The 18,498-nt window shown below is 36.3% G+C and overlaps 1 protein-coding gene across 11 annotated transcripts in view; it reads left to right on the top strand.

Moving 5' to 3' along the window:
• Window positions 1–17,577, top strand: part of LRRFIP2 (LRR binding FLII interacting protein 2) — a 62,870-nt gene extending 45,293 nt beyond the window's left edge. For 7 of the 11 annotated variants that reach the window (XM_069769929.1, XM_069769953.1, XM_069769944.1 and 4 more), the window contains 10 exons: window positions 2,504–2,674; window positions 3,320–3,412; window positions 6,017–6,109; window positions 10,038–10,139; window positions 10,384–10,516; window positions 11,894–11,943; window positions 13,395–13,515; window positions 14,537–14,616; window positions 15,793–15,897; window positions 16,655–17,577. In XM_069769929.1, coding sequence (XP_069626030.1) covers window positions 2,504–2,674; window positions 3,320–3,412; window positions 6,017–6,109; window positions 10,038–10,139; window positions 10,384–10,516; window positions 11,894–11,943; window positions 13,395–13,515; window positions 14,537–14,616; window positions 15,793–15,897; window positions 16,655–16,765 — 1,059 coding nt within the window. In that variant the 3' untranslated portion in view covers window positions 16,766–17,577. The remainder of the gene's footprint in view (window positions 1–2,503; window positions 2,675–3,319; window positions 3,413–6,016; window positions 6,110–10,037; window positions 10,140–10,383; window positions 10,517–11,893; window positions 11,944–13,394; window positions 13,516–14,536; window positions 14,617–15,792; window positions 15,898–16,654) is intronic. The other 4 variants (XM_069769969.1, XM_069769960.1, XM_069770001.1 and 1 more) reach the window with 2 other exon arrangements.
• The last annotated feature ends 921 nt before the right edge of the window (window positions 17,578–18,498 follow it).

Here is an 18,498-nt window from a genome sequence, read left to right as displayed (position 1 = left end):
TTATCACCAAAGTAGAAGATTACTGAAACTACATGGAATTCTTGAACCATAGGGAACATGTGTAACACTTAAACAGAAGGAACAGTTCCAAAGAAGTCTTAGCAATGTTCCAGTTTTTTTAACTGGTCAGACACTCTTAGGCATGGCTTTGTTTCTTTCTCGGAAGCAATTCTCTGTCTTCTCTTTCAAAATCAATTTATTCCTGTTCCATAACTGCAGATTTTTTCCCCCACTAACTTGCTGATTAATGACATTGTAATCCAATCTTTTAAGCCCTAACCTAGTCTCCTCTTTAAGGCTGGAGTCCTGGAGCACATGGCATACAATAAGACGCTGAGAGAACTGAATTTGATAAGTCTTGGGGGGGTGGACTGCACTATCATCGCTGTTTTCAGCTGCCTGATAAGAGGCTGTAGAGAATACAGGGCAGACTCCTTTCAGAGGTGCACAGTGACAGGGCAAGATGCATCAGACAAAAGTTGCATTGCAAAGGCAGAAATTCCAATTAGACCTCCAGAAAAAGACTTTCACAAGGAAGGCAGTCAAACACTGGAACAGGTTGTCCCGACGGGTTCTGCAGTCTACATCCCTGGAGATACTTAAAATGAACTGCAGATGAGCTGTGAGCAGCCTGATCTTGGTTGGCCCTGTTTAATTAGGAGATTGGACCAGATGGCATCCATAGATCTTTGCCAACCTAAATTACTATGTGACTCTACTCACCACATTCACAGAAACAATCAAACTGGAATTTTTTCCTAGTTGTACTTTTTGTTAAATTCTGTATCTCCCCATAAAAGGACTATGGCTTTCATTTTAATCCTAGTATTTTCCTTTTTTTCTCTAAATTGGATTATTCCTTGAAAGTCTTTGGAAGGCTTGCTTCCTCTGATGTTTTATTTTAACAATCTTTACAAGATTTGTGATGGTTATCCCATCACAAAAAATGTTTTCTGTGGTTTTAATCTTAAGAATTACTTGAACGCACTTACATGTATTCTTTATTTTTTCATTATTTTCTGCTCTCTTATCCTGAATCTTCTTTTCTGTTTGCTATTTAGTATTTCCAGATGATAATGTTACCTTTCTTATATTTTTCACTACTTATACTGTCTTGTCTCTTCTGATCTGTAGTCTATCAGGGTATGTCTTAAGTTATTTTTTCTGGGGTTTCTAAAACACTGTGTTTCTCCAGCACAAAATTCCAGAATTCAGTGAATGGAACAGAGAGGTATAAATACATGTGATTATGATAAAATTATAAAAGGTAAAATATGTATTTTAAGGACAGCTTTTTCAAAATGGAGATTTGTAACATGGAATAGCATTTGGGGGTTGGACTTTTTTGGCGTTTCTTATAATGGAATATTGAACTGTGACTTGGTATCTCTAAAGAGAATGCATGAACATAATTCAGAAACAAAAAAGGTTGCGTAATTTTATTGTATAACCGATAGCACTCTTCAGCGTTTTCTTAAGAAACTTAGATTGTTACCACCTGCTCCCCTAATATCTTAGTCCTTAGTCCTACTGTTCTGTTTTCGGGAAAACCCAAGCCTGGTGCCCTTCCTGTGCTAGTACTTCTACTGTCATAGTACAAATAATTAAAAATTGACATTTTGCTACTTATGCCTTCAAAGAACAGATTACATGAAATACCAGGGGATTTGTAGTAGGGCACAGATCTACTTTGGAAAGGGAATGGCTTAATAATTCTTTTTCAGTTCTAAAATTAGGACTCTATGAAACTCAATTTTTGTATTTTTAAAAGAATGTATATTGAAATCATTGCATGTTTAAAAGTGCCTGGAGTGATAGTTGTTCTAGTATTTGAATAGTTGACATTTGTTACTGAGAAAAAAAATAGCAAGGCATACGTGCACTTTCAGGTAGAGAATCAAGCGTGTGAATCTTTACATGCGATTTTTTTTTTTTAATCATAGTAAGAAATAGAAAGACAAAATGTCCGCTTAAAGAGAGAATCATTATTACTGAAAAAATGTGACTACCTTTTGAATCTGAGGTAATAGAGCACTAATTAAATAATGAGCATTAAGTTAAAGTTACTCTTAGAGATATTTCTGTGATCTTTTTTAGTCATTTAATTGTCTGAGTTGTCTCTGTCAGATTTGTTGCCTCATTCTGAAGTGTCTTCTTGTGCATGGTCTGAAAATACAATAAACCTGTGATATTACTACTGTATCCCTGTGAGTTAACTTGTGAAGGTGGCAGACCAGAAAATGCAAGTGGAATACTATCTTGTAATTTTCATAGTTTTGTAATGATAACTTTCAGTGCTGTGTATGATCTAACCTGTATAATGGAAATTGAACTGTGACTTGGTATCTCTATAAGGGAAGACACAAATATAATTCAGAAACAAAAATGGTTGCATAATTTTTTCTGTATAACAGATAGCACTCTCCAGTGTCATGGTGGTATTGTAACAGTATAACAATGCATCAAAAAGTTAGACTAATGTAGGCCTTTCTATTAACTATAGGATTCACTAGCTGAAGTTGAAGAGAAGTACAAGAAAGCTATGGTGTCCAATGCTCAACTAGACAATGAGAAAAACAACTTAGTTTACCAAGTGGATACTCTAAAGGACGTCATTGAGGAGAAAGAAGAACAGATAGCAGAGTTCTACAGGGAGAATGAAGAGAAGTCAAAGGTACTGATTTTTAAGACTTTTTTTTTTTTTTCCTAATTATGAAGATAATAGAAGTCTTGTACAAGATACACCATAGAAGCCTGGACTACTTAGTAAGAACAGTTGAAAACTTTTGGATTAGTAGAAAAGTCCATCTATCTCAGTGGCCAAAGATGTTTTGAGTATTGTGTTGGTTTTTAAAAAGAACAAAATGCCACTACCACCCTATCCCCCCGACCCCCAGGAAAAAGTAATTTAATTAATGCGATACACTAAAGATGAAATATGCATTTAAATCGAATAGGACATGTTCAGTCCCACTTTCTTGGAAAGGGAAGACCTATGTGGCAGCTTTTTCCAGCAATATTTAGATAAATTCAGTATCTGAGCTTTTCTCATTAATACTGTGCCTAAGACTTTATGGCATCTATTCTCTCTACATTTTATTAAATAAAATCTTCTGTATAGTAAGTATCTGGAGAACCTACCTAAAACACTGATTCTGTGATTTTTAGCCACTTGGTAGGTACAATTTCTCAAATTTTTGCAGTAATTTATTAAATAATGTTATGTTAAGTAATATTACTAACTTTTTTAAACTTTCTATTGAAAATGAGTGTCAAACCCAAAACAAATAAAAATAAATCACTAATTTATTTAATATAGGAATTGGAGAGACAGAAACATACGTGCAGTGTTCTGCAGCATAAGCTGGATGAACTTAAAGAGGGTCTTCGACAGAGAGATGAATTGATAGAGGTATGTTCATATGAGATAGTGCATGATCGAACTTGTGCAAATAAATATGGTGTAAGATTTGAATGGGAACAGCCATCATAGACAAAATGAGCTTAAATATTTTCTTGCATTTTTAAGGAAGAATTTATCTTTTTTTAGTGGGAAGAATTTAAGCTATCAATCTTTCTAAACTTATAAAGTTGAAAATGTCTCTGCAAGGTTTTCACATGTGTTACATATTGTAAAAATCCTTAATTCCTGTGAGAATCATGGTTCAATCGTGAATGTTCTTGTATCTTTTCTTCTTTGTGAGGGCAGAACTAATGTTTGTATGGCCAAAATCTTTTTGCATAGCCAGAAATTCTGATGCAGGGATAATACCAAATGTTATTCTTTGCCTTTCCCAAAAGTTTCCATTTCAGTTATTTCAGAGTTTTGTAAACATCAACCACTGAAGTTTGCAGTAGTGAATGTTTGTTCGTTTACCAGTCAAGCATAAATATAGCAACACTGGTCAGCATGTGTTGGGTCATAACCAAGTTGCTCGGTGTGTGGTGCGTTCTTTTCCCCTTTCCCCCTTTTCCCCCTTTTCCCCTTTTCTTCTGGAAACAAATCAGTGTGTCCTAAAATCCTAGAGCTATTATCAGTCTTCATTTTAAAATGGTCCACAAAGATGTATATTGTCAACAGTATGCGGGTGTCCGTTTCCCACTGATTTTACCTCTAGCACTGGAAGTTGTAGTTCAATTAATATATCATTTTCCCACCACCTTTTGGTTTCCGTACAGTACCTGATTTCTAAAAGCTATATAATACTGCATTTCATTAATCAATTTCTTTCCCCGCTAAGTTCTTGTGCTGTCCAGATAGTAGTACAGCAACTCCAAAAGACTTCTGAAAAGTCCCAGATCTGTTATGGTTACTGAGAAAATGATATATTGTCGTGGTTTAACCACGCAGCCGCTCACTCACTCCCCCCCCCACCCAGTGGGGTGGGGGAGAAAATCAGGAAAAGAAGTAAAACTAATGGGTTGAGATAAGAACGGTTTAATAGAACAGAAAAGAAGAAACTAATAATGATAATGATAACACTAATAAAATGACAACAGTAGTAATAAAAGGATTGGAATGTACAAATGATGCGCAGTGCAATTGCTCAGAACCCGCCGACCGACACCCAGCCAGTCCCCGAGCGGCAATTCCCTGCCCCCACTCCCCAGTTCCTATACTAAATGGGATGCCACATGGTATGGAATACACCGTTGGCCAGTTTGGGTCAGCTGCCCTGGCTGTGTCCTGTGCCAACTTCTTGTGCCCCTCCAGCCTTCTCGCTGGCTGGGGATGAGAAGCTGAAAAATCCTTGACTTAGTCTAAACACTACTTAGCAACAACTGAAAACATCAGTGTGTTATCAACATTCTTCACATACTGAACCCAAAACACAGCACTATGCCAGCTACTAGAAAGAAAACTAACTCTGTCCCAGCTGAAACCAGGACATATATGCTTCACGAACTGGAGTTATTTGACTTACTAGCAGAAGAAAAGGAATAAGATTAGCCTAAGTGGCAGCATTTTGTGGCAGATTAATGCTGACAAGCAAAAAACTTAGCAAATGCTGGTTGTAGCTCTGTCACTTGCTCTGGATTCTCTTTGACTTCGCTATGAATTAAAAAAAACTTTATGCTTTCTTCTTTGGCTCTTGTTTGAATTTTGGTTTTGGGGTGTTTTTTTAAGTATGTGAATCAAGAATATACAATAGATTTGTCTGGAGTGTTCATTTTGGTGGAATGTAGCATGTGTTGAATATTCACCAAATCTATGCAGTCCCTTCAAAGATTTGACCTACATTTACCATTTATTTGAGTAACTTCTCCATCTATTAACACTAACAGAAAATCTAGCTGAAGCCATTTGGCTTTTTGCAGAAGGGCATTGTCTTCCATTCCCAGATGTAAAATCAAGTTCGCTCATTACGGGGGGGGGGGGGGGGGGGGGGCAAAAAATTGTCTCTAGCCCTAAAAATTCTTATTTTGTCCTCATACATAATTATATGAGCATAGCAAAGAATTTTAGTTATGTTTGCAGGGCAAGCAGCAAAATGCAGTGTTAGGTAAAAAATAGGACCACACTTGATATGTATTAATATAGCATCAGAAAGCAGTCAGCAGCTGTATTTCACTTCCCTGGATGCTTGATTAAAACTTCCTTCTTTATACTTCTAAGAAGATTTTCTGTTTTGTAAAATATTAATAAAACCACTTGTTGACATTAGCATTCACTTCCAAACGGGACTTGAAGGTATCTGGAAACTACAACAGGGTAATTACTTGCCTATAGGAAGGATGTTATCCCCAGTCTGTGGTGGGAACTGTTACTAAAGAAAAGTAGCTCTAGCTGCACTAAATTCTCCCATCAACATTGGTAGAATAAAATTAATTAACCGTTGCGTGAATCCATAAGGAATATATTATGTTAAGTTGCACCCTTTTTCTTTATCTTCATGTTCATAAACTCTTTGGTTGACTTTTATTACTCAATTTCCTTTATCTATTTGAATGTTTCTTTTTCCATTTCCTTACTTCTCTTTCCTCTTTTATTCTTTCCTCATCCTATTTACTACAGGAGAATCAACGCATGCAGCAGAATATAGACTCCATAACCAAAGAGGTGTTTGATCTCCAGGAGACAATTAATTGGAAAGATAAAAAAATAGGGGTATGAATCAAATATGGGGGGAAAGGTATCTTTTCATTTTAGAAGTAGATGGATGCCCCCCCACACCCCAAGGGATGCTGTGTACCCCAAAGAAATGAAGGCCACTCCCAATTTAAATATTTAAAATGTTTTGCAGTCTTTCTTTTCTGTAGAATATGAGCTCTACTTCATCTTTACTTGCATAATGATGAGTAACACTAATTAAATTTGTAACATAATAAGCTGTCCTGCATATAATTTTATAATTTTTTTACAAAATATTTTTACCTGTATTCAGGGCTTGAGAAAGTCATCATTTCCTTATTTTTAACAAAGGTAAAAATGGCCTGAGTCCATATATTGATCCATAGTGACATAGCAGTAATATAATTTTATACAGATTTGAAGTTGTTTTTAAAGTTTTTAATCTCCTTAGAGGCAAATACAATTTTCAGAACTTGGAACAGTTCAAAGCTTGCTCGCCATTTGACTCCTGCCTCTGTAGTCATCTTAACAATTTGCTTAAGAATTAGTGGATTTTAAAATAGTCTGCTTTACACTACCTGGGATAAGAGAGATTAAATACCCCAAATAATGGAAAACCTAGAGAGCTGCAGGACCCAAGGGTCAAAATGTAGAGAAGCCTCGGTGAATATTTGTAGATCACGCTTGCATTTGGCATGCCTAGTGCTAAAAAATATGATCTTGAATTGACTTCTGCAGCCAACTTGAGCATTCCTGTATTCACTTCTGATCCTTCTAGGGCTGGTTAGCTTGGATGCAACACTGAACCAAGCTGATTTTGTGATACCACACATAAAATACCAGACTGACCAGCTACTGGAATTGAGACTTGGAATTGAAACAGTGGTTGTGTGGGACCTTTTGAGGAGCATCTCTAGGGCTTCTGTATAGGAAGGAAGGCGGTACAGGAAGAACTGTGTTGATATTCACTACACAGCTAATGTATATCAGGCAGGGTTTGTCAGCTTGGCTTCTGGGCAGCACAGAAGTGGTAAAACTGTCTGAGTCAGCCTTAGCCTCGGTGATAATTACATGACTCTGAACTTGTGGCTGTTCAGGGCTGCAAGTAGATTGCCTGGTGATGAGAGGGAGTTGACTGGAAAGCCTTTAGAAAGGAATTTTCTGCCTTTTAGTAACTCTAGGGTCATTTCTCTCTAACTGAATTTTATGCCAGATTTTGACACACAGATTTCTTTGAAAATTGCCGTATTTGCTGGAGTTCAAGTCACTTTGAAAAGTTACCTTTTAACCAATGGTGCCCAGTTAAAAAAAGCCCTGTTATACTGTCTTTTTTCAATGCATATTTCATGTTTCAGTCCTTCAATCCTTGTTGCAATCTTCCCTTCTATCATAAAATAATATTTCAACATTTTTAAGTTTTTAAGTTTTTTCTGAACATTCTTCTGAAAGTTTTTTTTTTCTCTTTAATGAACCATATTCTTTCCATACTTACTCTTCACCTTTGTGTACTGGACTGTCTCAATTTGTGCATTTTTTGTGTGCAAGCACTTTTTTCTCTTTCAAATATGTTGCCAGAGTTAGTACAGAGCATATAATTTATCTAATGTTCAAAACAATAGCTACCAGACAGATTGACAAGAAAGGTATTTTTTTTCCTTTAGCCAAAATTTTCCTGCCAGTTTCTGTGTTCTTGTAAACACCATAACTGGATTTTTTTTCTAGGTGTTTTTTTTACTATCTTGGAGTTGAAATCTCTTAGTTATTAAAATGTAAAAATGCTGCTGTCTCTTCTTTCTCACTTCTGTTATCCAAAAACATTTACATACTTTTCTTAGCTCACAGTTTTTGAGTCTTTCTGCCCGATACTTAATAGCTTTGCTAATTTATACTCTATTCCAGCTTCAGAAGTCTCTGAGAAGCTTCACAAAGGAGTAGTTTATAACTAGAATTGTAACCTAGTTTTACAACGTATGCAAGACTGATGCTGTCTCAGAGGAAGAAAGGGAGGCAAGCAGAACAGAGATAGCATGAGTTTCTTTTACACCTGCCTTATATTGTCCTGTTTCTACAAAATGATTGAAATTTGCAGTTGTATTTGGTCTTAAATTAGATCAATTTGAGGACACTGAACTATAACTTCCAGGTTATATTCCTGAAATATACAGCTATTTTACTGTTTGGTGGATCCAAATTGTACATGCATTGCCAATTTGAAATTAGCAATGGTGTGTCTGAGTTTGGTATAGATTTTGTGAAGGTTTTGGGAATATTTAGAAAATAGGACCTCAGACAAATCTGCTTTCTGCCAAGTGATCAGATTTTAATCACAGTGGTATGTTAACACATGCCTGCAGACCTCAGTTGTCCAGATTTCTGCCCCACCCTGCCCCAATAGAAGAATTACAGAAGTAGATTTAGTACTAAATCCATGTCATATATCATAATCCCTGAGCATACAAACACTAACAGTTTTACTAAAGTTTTTCAACATTAAATAACAATTACTAATCTCTCCATAGGTAGAGATACATGGTTATATCAGTCTCACTTCCTTCCCCATCAAAATTTTCTGATTTCCAACACTTGTGCATAGCAGTTAAGGATAGAAAGGATGTTTTGGGAAGGTCAGCAGCATCACAGGACACTGCCAAGCAAACAGGATCTGTGTCTGCAGTGTCATTCTGGGCCTCTGTGTCCTTTTTCTCAAGTGGATGAGCTTACTTCCCCCTCCATCTCTGCCACTATTCTTCAAAAATGGCAAAGGTGTATGTATCTTTAAGTGGAACACAAAATGATGTAATGATTAAGGTTCTTCATACTGTTTATAATGTAGTTAGAGATCTAGTATGCGTTAGGAAATAAAAGGACATCTTATGAATTGTTAAACTATGATGTGACAGCTAATGCTTTCACACATGTTGAATTACCTGTATTTTAAATGTTACATTTACACGCTAATAAAGTGCAACAGCACTTAAATTTTTCTGTTGAAACTGAGTAATGCATTAAAACATTGCTCCAGTATACAGATTCTAGGTAACTACTGAAATTCAGCACACTGCAATTGTTACATGGGGCAATTATGATACAAAGTATACACCTTCATTTCTTTCTTGGTATCAGTCCCTTCCTAAACATTCATGCATGACATAAGGTTTAGTTGGGTAATTTTTGTGGCAAAATGTGTGTACACTTTTGTAATTGCTGTATGGTCAGGATTATTTGTAATGCATGCAGTAACTGAATTTGAACAGAATGCTGGGATGCTGCCCAGTCAAGTGAAAGTGTCTGATTAACTGCCAGGTAACACAGCTTCAGCATAAGTAGGCAAACCCATCTATGTCCATATTGCACTTTTTTGTGCTAAAATAGTGCTGCTAGTGTTTGCTGCTTTTTTTTCCCTCTAAAACTGATTGCTTTGGTTTTAGTAAAGGGTGGTTGTAATACTTACAAAAGCAAGTAGTGAATAAACTAGTGTAAGTGGATCACAGGCTTATATATCCAAGGTCTTTTATGAGGTAAGATTTCTACTTCTACACCCTGTAAAAGGCAGAGAAATTAGTTCAATGGATGTAATGTTTTAGGATCTTTGCCAATTGAGTTTCAGCAAATTTTATTTCTGGCCACAGAGTGCCTGTATTGAGAATCACTTACTCTTTGGTATTGAATTTAGGTTATCAAAATCTACCAAAAATAGAATCCACTAAATAAAAATCTATTAAAGAATCTACTAAGACTTGCCTGGGAAAAAACTATGTCATGACAAACATGCAGCAATGAGGCTAGATATATGACTTGTAAAAGGTAGTTATCAGACATGTATATTTATATATATATTAAATACCCCTTTTAATTTCTTTACTTTTATTGAGCTCTTTGTATTTGCTTGTAGAAAATTTCTCTGCTATCTGTCATATGCTTTTTCTCTGTGCCATTCTTTTTCTTGCTATCTGCCTGAACCCAGGCCCTAGAAAGACAGAAAGATTACTTTGACTGCATTAAGACTGAGCGAGATGAGCTCAGAGAGGAGTTGGCTGACCTGAAGGAAACAATGAAGAGAGGAGAGGTATGTTGGTAGTAGTTACTTTACAGTAACAGAAATCCAGGAATGGGCCGTGAAATCAAGGTCAATGAAAAAGAGGAAGAATGGTTACTATTCTTGTGCAGTCTCAAAACCTGACCTTAGGGTAGGATAAATGGTGCATTTCGTTGTAACTGTTTCGATCAACTTGCAGAGCTTTTTAAAGACTTTTCTGTCCAATTATATTTTAGCATGTATGAGTAGCTTTTTTTTTTTTTTGTATTTTTAGAAACATGGATTAGTTATAATTCCAGATGGCACACCAAATGGTGATGTAAACCATGAATCAGTGGTTGGTGCAATAACAGTTGTATCACAGGAAGCTGCTCAAGTCTTGGAATCTGCAGGAGAAGGACCACTAGGTAAAAAATATCCCAACATACTTTATAGAGTGTTTGAAGTCTTTGTTTCTCTCCTGTTCACAGCGGGTTGTGATTTTACAGCCACAAAAAGATACCTGTGATGCTTCTGGAATACATGCTTACACAACTTTCAAGACTGACTTTTTTTTTTTTCTTACACTGAATAAAAAGACAGACGTATGTTTTGAGTAAAAAAAAAAAAAAAAGTATGTGCTTGGGTGTTTGTAATTAATTAGATCTCTTGATCCAGTTTCTGGTTTTATTACTGTCAGAAAATATCTTGCCTAAAAGTGTAGACTTTTGCATTAGTATGTTTTCCGTTGTGTTTCATGAAAAAAATCTTTTAAAATATGTATAATCAATGAAAGAACTTCTGTTATAGAAAACAATGCATTGTATATTCTTTCCCCTTCCTTGAAATACTTATGCCTTTATTAGTGTAAAGCAAGTGGAGTCTTTCATCACATCCATTAGGAAAAAAAAGTTTTAAAAGTATTCAAAAAAATGACATAGACAACAGAAAGATAGAGGTTTTAAGGGCCTTTATTTTAACTTGTTTTTATCCTTAGGTTGAACAAGTTATTGTATGCATAGTCAATCCACTGTAAAAAACGTTCATTAACATGCAAAGAAACATCTCTATAGACTTGCATTATATTTGTACATAATATATAATAGTTACATATTTTTGTTTTGACAAAGATTAGACTTGATGCATGTTTCTGCTGTAGCTCCATCATGGTGAAATACAGATGTCTTTATGCTTTATTACTGTCAAAGGTACAATTTCCAGGATACCTGCTCTGATCTTAGCAGGGTGTTGCTTGGCAGACTGTTTTGTAGCCATTACTGATCTTCTGACTGATTAGAGATATTGCAACATTCCTGTGGGTCCTTTCCCAAGTACTGTTTTTCTGTGGTTTGAGAACACTTTCTACAAACTTTCTAAACATATGGGGAAGCTTAGTGTCTTCCCTGAAGAGATAGCAATCTTTAAGAATAAGACAGGGAAAAGAGTATACAATCAGAAGAAAATTTTGTTGGAAATGGCTGTTCTAGATATTGGGACAAAACTGTGGTTTATTACTGAAAAAAAATCCTCAGTTGTTAATCTACTTTGAAGAATTACTAAACTCGGAGGTCTTGCTTTTAAAATTGTTATACTAATAAACAGTGTGAATGAAATACTTTTCCTTTGTTTCTGCTATTAACTGAAGGCAGGTATGTTGTTATTAGTAAGATACCAAAGTTTCATGCTCCCAGTGCTATTAGCCTTAAGTTTGAAGAGCATGTTAGTTGAAAATTAACAAAAAGTTATGAAAAATATCTTCTTAGTTACCGATTTCTCTGATTTTTAATTGGGTTCTTTGGTTTTAGATGTCCGGCTACGAAAACTGGCTGGAGAAAAGGAGGAATTACTGTCCCAGGTAAAATAAGCTATTCTTTTCAGAAATAGACCATTGTGTATCCTTTTGCAGACTGTTAATATATTAGCAGTAAACAAATACTAAGCACCAAAGGTGCTTAATCAAACACTTAAGCACTAAAGCAAAATAAAATATTCAACCTTTTACCTGGCTGGCTACCAGGAATTACCAGCTCCTCTCACTAGTGTCCTTATACATGTGACTTTGATTGTGGTTGGTAGAGAACCCTCATTTCACTAACTGGTTAGCTGAAATCTAACTGCCTGCTGACTCTACTGTTAGTGCACGTACTTAAAGTTGTTCTTTCTTTCATTTTGTCTTATGCGGAAATACTGCGATGACATTCTCATGAGCTCAAGTGGCACTGTCTTCCAAATTTCTAAGTGGAACTATTTCTTTGATCATTTCAGTTACTCAAAAAATTAATATTATCACAGCAGTCACATTTTAATACAGTTCAGTATTGAGAAGAGAGGACTCAAGAAAATATACACCCATTGAACAACTGTTAAGAATACCATAGTTTTTGTGCTTCTAGTTGAACACATTGCACATTTAAAGTGGTGTTGTCAATATTTGTTTTTGCTGGAACGTACCTTAATTTTTGTATAGATACTTGGTTTAGAATGCTAATAAATTCTAGTATTGAATTAAGGCTATTAAATATAAGTATATAAAGATACATGTGCATATTTATCACCATATAATTGTAAAAATCACTGTTAAAATATTTGATTTATATCACGAATGGAAGTTTGGCAAGTAGAACTCCCACACCGCTAATCTGTAGGGCGATATTTTGCTAAGAGAGTCAGAAAAGTAGCTCCCACTTCTTTCATAAACTCCAGACACAGAGGACATAGCTGAGGATCTGCATTCCCTGACTACTGGAAAAATACCAAGGCAGCTGCTGTAGCATAAAATGGAACTGTTTAAGACTAATGTGCACTATAGACTTGCCTAGGACCATTGCTTCTAGGTGGAGTAAAAGAGGGGACCCCAAAAAAGCTGTGGATTATTCTTTCTGTAAATTTGCCAGGATATTGTTCATTATCTTCATACATGTTTAGAGTGTAAAAGGTATACTGTACAAGAAATGCATAAGCAGAGTTTCACGCCACTGTCTCCCCTGGAAAGGCAGGTCTATTAGAGTTACAGGGCACCCCTGCATTGCACAGAGATCCCTGCAGCACTGACCAAACTGGTGGATTTGTCTTGTGCATTGACATGCAGAGGGCACTCACCCAGCAATGGGGACAAGGGGCTGCAGCCGCAGGCTTTGGAGACTGGCTTCCCTCCCTCCCCTGCATGGCTCTGCTACTCCCGCTTACAGAACCGTCTCAGCCAGTGGCATCTCAGGACTGCTTTGCCTTTTTCCCACTGAACGTTTAGATACACAACTACTGAACTTCTGGGAGTCTCTTTTTCACAAAAGAACACTTCTTTTTCAGGTTAGAAAACTGAAGATGCAGTTGGAAGAAGAACGACAGAAATATTCTAAAAGTGATGGCATGAATCCAGATATCATAGGCTTAGAGAATGGTTCTGACTTGCAGCTAATTGAAATGCAGAGTAGGTATATGGTTCCTGTTCAAAGGTATTCTTACTGGGGAAACACACTCTTCCAGCTCCTTTTCCTATACTGTTGTGCTGTAGTAGTATTGTGAATGAATATATTGTTGAGCAGCTAGTTTTTTGTCAGTGTATCTCCTTGCAGGAAATTTCTTACTGCAGAATAGCTTAAAAATCTGCCTCTCTCATGAAAGAGTGCTGAATAACAACATTCTGGGAAGTTCTTTTTCAGTTGATGACCTTGACTAGAATGGGTGCCACTACTTGAACAATTTCAATTTTTAGATGATAAAATTTCAGCTGAGATATTTTGTTAATATATTCTAGCCGATTTTTTTATTTTGTTGAATCTTTGATACAGAAACTTAATCTAAAAGATTCTCTGAAGCAAAACATGAAAAATTATTAAAGTTTAACACAATATCCAGTGTTGCTTTATAGAAGCGCTAAGCTACTTTCCATTTCAAGCAAGCTGTTTCTTTAGCTGAAAACTTTACTTGTTTGACAGATTCATTTAATACGCTTGTGGCAATGAAAGTTAACAGATCACTGGCAATGTCAGGGATAAAATATAACACCAAAATAATTTGCAAAGCTCCTTTGTGTTTGTCAGGCAGGTTCAAGCCTTGTGCTCCTTATTATTCGAATGTTATTACAGATATCTATGCTAAATGCTGCTGGTATTATGCCTATTGTGATTTGACCCATTTTGCAGTGTGTGTTGGTTACTGCATTGATTCTCTTTATTGAGAGATGAGTGTGCTGATCTAAATATGTGTGGTTTAAAAGGTGTGTATCTCGTTATACATCAGAGATTTAATGCACACTCCTACAGAGGCAGTAGTTGTGTTCTCTACCTTTTCATATTCTCAAAAAGATTTCCGAAAGAACATTTATCTCTTTATAATCCTGTATACAGCCTTCTCAATAAAATGGTCTTTTTAATGAATTTTAATGGAAAGGGAAATGGGCAGTTTAGACAGTTACTTTGAGTAACATATTCCTGTCAATTTTTGTCTAGGAGATGCCAACAGACAAATTAGTGAATACAAATTTAAGCTTTCGAAAGCTGAACAAGACATAACTACCTTGGAACAAAATGTAAGTGTGTCTGTCTTCATATTTGTTGTTATCATTACACTTGCCTTGTACACTTCTACAATACTTTTTTCAACAAAAACTATGAAAACATATTTCATCATTTGCTTTACTGTTTGTTTTTTAGTTTGCACAGAATGTCATTACATTTGTATTTTCTTATTTCCTGCAATTCAATACCTGTGCATAGTCTAACCATAAGAGAAAATAATTTGGAGTTAATTTACTAAGATGTGAATGTACAGCAGAATATAAAGAGGAACTGAAGCTACTAGTTCAAGAAAATCGGTTTATGTAGCTTAATTACTTGCAAGAAAGTTGTGTAGACTGCGGAAGGTACATAATTTACTCTCTGAAATTCAAGAGTTTGATTTTATAGATATACATATATATCTCACACTGATTTACTCACACTTTGTGATTGTAAGTCAGTAATGTGGCATTATAGTTCAGCATCTCTGTAGATCACCTAAAAATCACGTAAAGGATTATAATTTGAATTGGAGATGCATAGCTGTACTCTCTTGCACAGCAACAGGCTACTAGCCCATCCTGTGGATTTGGGGGCAGCAGGGAGCTATTAATATAATAATCCAGCAAGTGGGCTTTAACCCCTGCAGACTGCAACTAGGATTTGTCTTGAGCCCCTTTTTTACTGCAGAATTCTGTGCTTGAGCTCCAGATGTTTCGCATCATGTCCTGATAACAAGTTACAGTCTCCTTCCTACTTTGCACTTTTTCATATGGTCTCTGCTTTTCAACTTTCCAGCTTTTGTTTTGAATCCCGTGTGTTCCCCAATTCTTGATTTTTCTTTTTCTAACTCTTCTCTCTCTGCTTAGTTCTTTAACCTTTTGTATCTTCTCAGCTGTGTCCTATGCTATGTTGCATTCTCTACCGTTTCCTGTGACCCTCGCCAGGGAGGGACGGGCAGTGAAGGGTATTCCAAGTTTCTGCCCACAATTTGTTTTACTGTTTTATTAGTTCTTTTAAACACTCTCTTTGCAATTATGGGTGCTGCTAACACAGTTAAACCTCTTTCCAGAGGGAGATACTATGGTTAATTCATAGGATGCCTTGTGTTATGGTGGCTTTTCAGAAAGGAAAGAACAGCTGGTGGCAGGTGAGCTCAGGGTGGAACACCTGAGTAATTGTTCCTTTTGTCTTGTTTGGGTTTGCAGATTGGACGACTTCAGGGGCAGGTTGCAAGGTATAAAAATGCAGCAGAAAATGCAGAAAAAGTAGAAGATGAACTCAAAGCTGAAAAAAGGAAGCTTCAGCGAGAGGTAATTGACTTGATTTCCTTTTCAGCTATATACTCCTTTCAGTCTTGAACTGCTCTGTCTTTTGCCTTCAAGCTCTTTTTTTTGTAATCTTCAGTTACAGCTTTTAAATGTTTTTTGAGGAGACGTCTGAGTCTATCAGTGTTGCATTCAGAAGACAACTGTAGCACATAAAAGTAATACTAACTACAATTCAATGCAGTACTTTCTTGAAAGGAAGGATCTAAAGTTGTATTTTCCTCTAAATGTAATGACTTGTACTATTTTAAACTAATCCTTCCATAAAAATTACTGGGGAGCTGAATACCCCTATGTCAAGTGCCAGTCTGGGAAGTTTCCAGCATATACCTCACAGGTTGTGGGGAAGAAGCTGTATTTAGTTGAGCTGTTGATTGTGCTTGCTTAAGAGCTGCTGCATGACTAGCATGATGCCTGCTACCCATGGGAATATATATCCATCAGCAAGTAATAATGGTGGAGAGGACTTTACCTTTAAATAGTGTGTAATAGAAGTTCCAGGCACCTAGTTCTTTTGGAATGAGTACGTTTCATGTTTCAATTGCTTCCCAATATTTTTTTTAACAGTTGAATTCCAATTCATCTGACTGCAATAATGAAAGTGTTGTGTCTTAACTCATGTGGCACTCTTATAAAGCATATAATAACTTGTATTCCTGATTTAATTTCTTCTGTCAAAGCTTAAGAACAGCAGAAAGTCCAAGTAAACTTACTGATCATAACTTTTGCTTTCATTTTATAGTTAAGAACAGCACTGGATAAGATAGAAGAGATGGAGATGACTAATAGCAACTTAATGAAAAGGCTGGAGAAGATGAAGGCAAATAGGACTGCGCTTTTATCTCAACAGTAAAGTGGAAATTGAAAATACAATGCACTGCTCCTTGAATAACTAGCCCCTAGCTTGTTTTTAAATACAGACTTTCACTGGCACAAACTATTTGAACACTGAGCTGTTCATTGATGTTTTAGTTTCATAATTAAATGGCATACTTCTTTTTGTAAGTTATGGGAGAATGAAATGTAGTTTGAATTCCCATGTGAATGGCAGCAATTTTTCTGTAGCATTTGATTCTAGAGTCAGAGCTGGAGCACAATGCTGTATGTTCGACTTAGTGATAGAAAATGTTTTTACAACTGTGGAATCAAGTTTACTCACGATCTCTTGGCTGCTTTAATGATGCTTGATGCTCGGAGACAACTGCATGAATTCAAGAAGACACTGTATTACTGTATTATAAACTAACATATATTTGCTCAAGACATCACACAGCACAAGTGCCTTTTATCTGGTGCAATTTAGACTTCATTGTTGAAATAACCTTTGAAATCAGATAATGTTTTATTTTAAGATACAGTTGGGGTATTCACTAAACTTTATACATTTTGAGAATACATTTTTGTAAAATATTTAAATTTATAAGAAAAAATAGGGACTGTATATAAAAATCTGCTTTTTTGCATGGGCATATCTGAGTTCTAGGTAATTTTGTCAAATACTAGCCCCTGATACTCTTAGTATTAAGAGTGCAGATTTAAAAACTTCCGTTGTACACCATCAAATTACGTCATCTGCTGCTTAAGTGTGAATTGAAATTTTGGGGTGGGAGGAAGGGTGGGAAATGTGGCTAAGGAGTTTATTAAATGGACACTTTACTGACCAAACCCAGATGTTTTGTGTTTTCTTTTAAATACTGAGATACCAACAGGACAGAGCAAAATCTTTGCAGAAGAGTAAATTCTGATCTCCATATTCTTGAAAAGTATCTTTTTGGCTTTGGAATAGTGAGTTTGAATTTTTTTTTTCTGATTTCTTATCCTGGTCTGCTACTCTTTGACAGTACTGCCATGGAGGAGGGGGGCAGTACAAGGAAGAAGGTGCTTTCTGGAACAATGGTTTCTGTCTGTAGCTTACTCTCTACAGTCAGTGAATGCTGTTAAGAACTTCCACTCTTTTCAAGCTGGCACATCACAAGTGGGAAGTGAGCAGCACCTGCAGTTGCAATTCTGAAGTATTTGAAGTGGCACTGGCCCTGTGTTGGACTTTCCTTGAGGCCAGCAGGAGCCCAACATTTGATCTGAGAGGAATCATTCCGTTGAACTTGTATCAGATGCTTTTCTGTTGCAAATTGCTACACTTCAGGAGTATTTCTCAAAGCAAGGCAGGTTTCAGGACCTTTGCAATCCAGAGCATTAGTGCTTCTGCTTGTACCAGAGCTGCTTTCCAAAGAACAGCCATCTTGACAGTGCAAAACTGAAGCTTTCTGTCTCTTTTGGTGTGGATGCTTCTTGGAGTTGGAAAAGAAGATGCCTTCCCTGCTGAGAAACCTCCTTGTAAGTAGCAGATCTCCCGAGGCCTACTCGTTAAATAGGAGACAGTTGTAGTTTGCTGATCACATAGATCATTCTGTGCCGTCAGCTCTTTACATTCAGTTGTGTACCTGTTCAGAAGAAACTATCGGGGTCTTGAGTAGTTCTTAATGGTGTGTATTCTGAAGATAAAGGGATACTTCAGGGGATTTGAGAGTGTTCATATGTACAAAACTCTGATAAAACCTTATTTGGCATGTGGTGGGGAGCACATCT

This window comes from Haliaeetus albicilla, chromosome 2, assembly GCF_947461875.1.
Source record: "Haliaeetus albicilla chromosome 2, bHalAlb1.1, whole genome shotgun sequence".
In the NCBI taxonomy this organism is placed as follows: Eukaryota; Metazoa; Chordata; class Aves; order Accipitriformes; family Accipitridae; genus Haliaeetus; species Haliaeetus albicilla.
The sequence above is the reverse complement of the archived record's forward strand: the minus strand, read 5'-3'. Positions and strand labels throughout refer to the sequence as shown.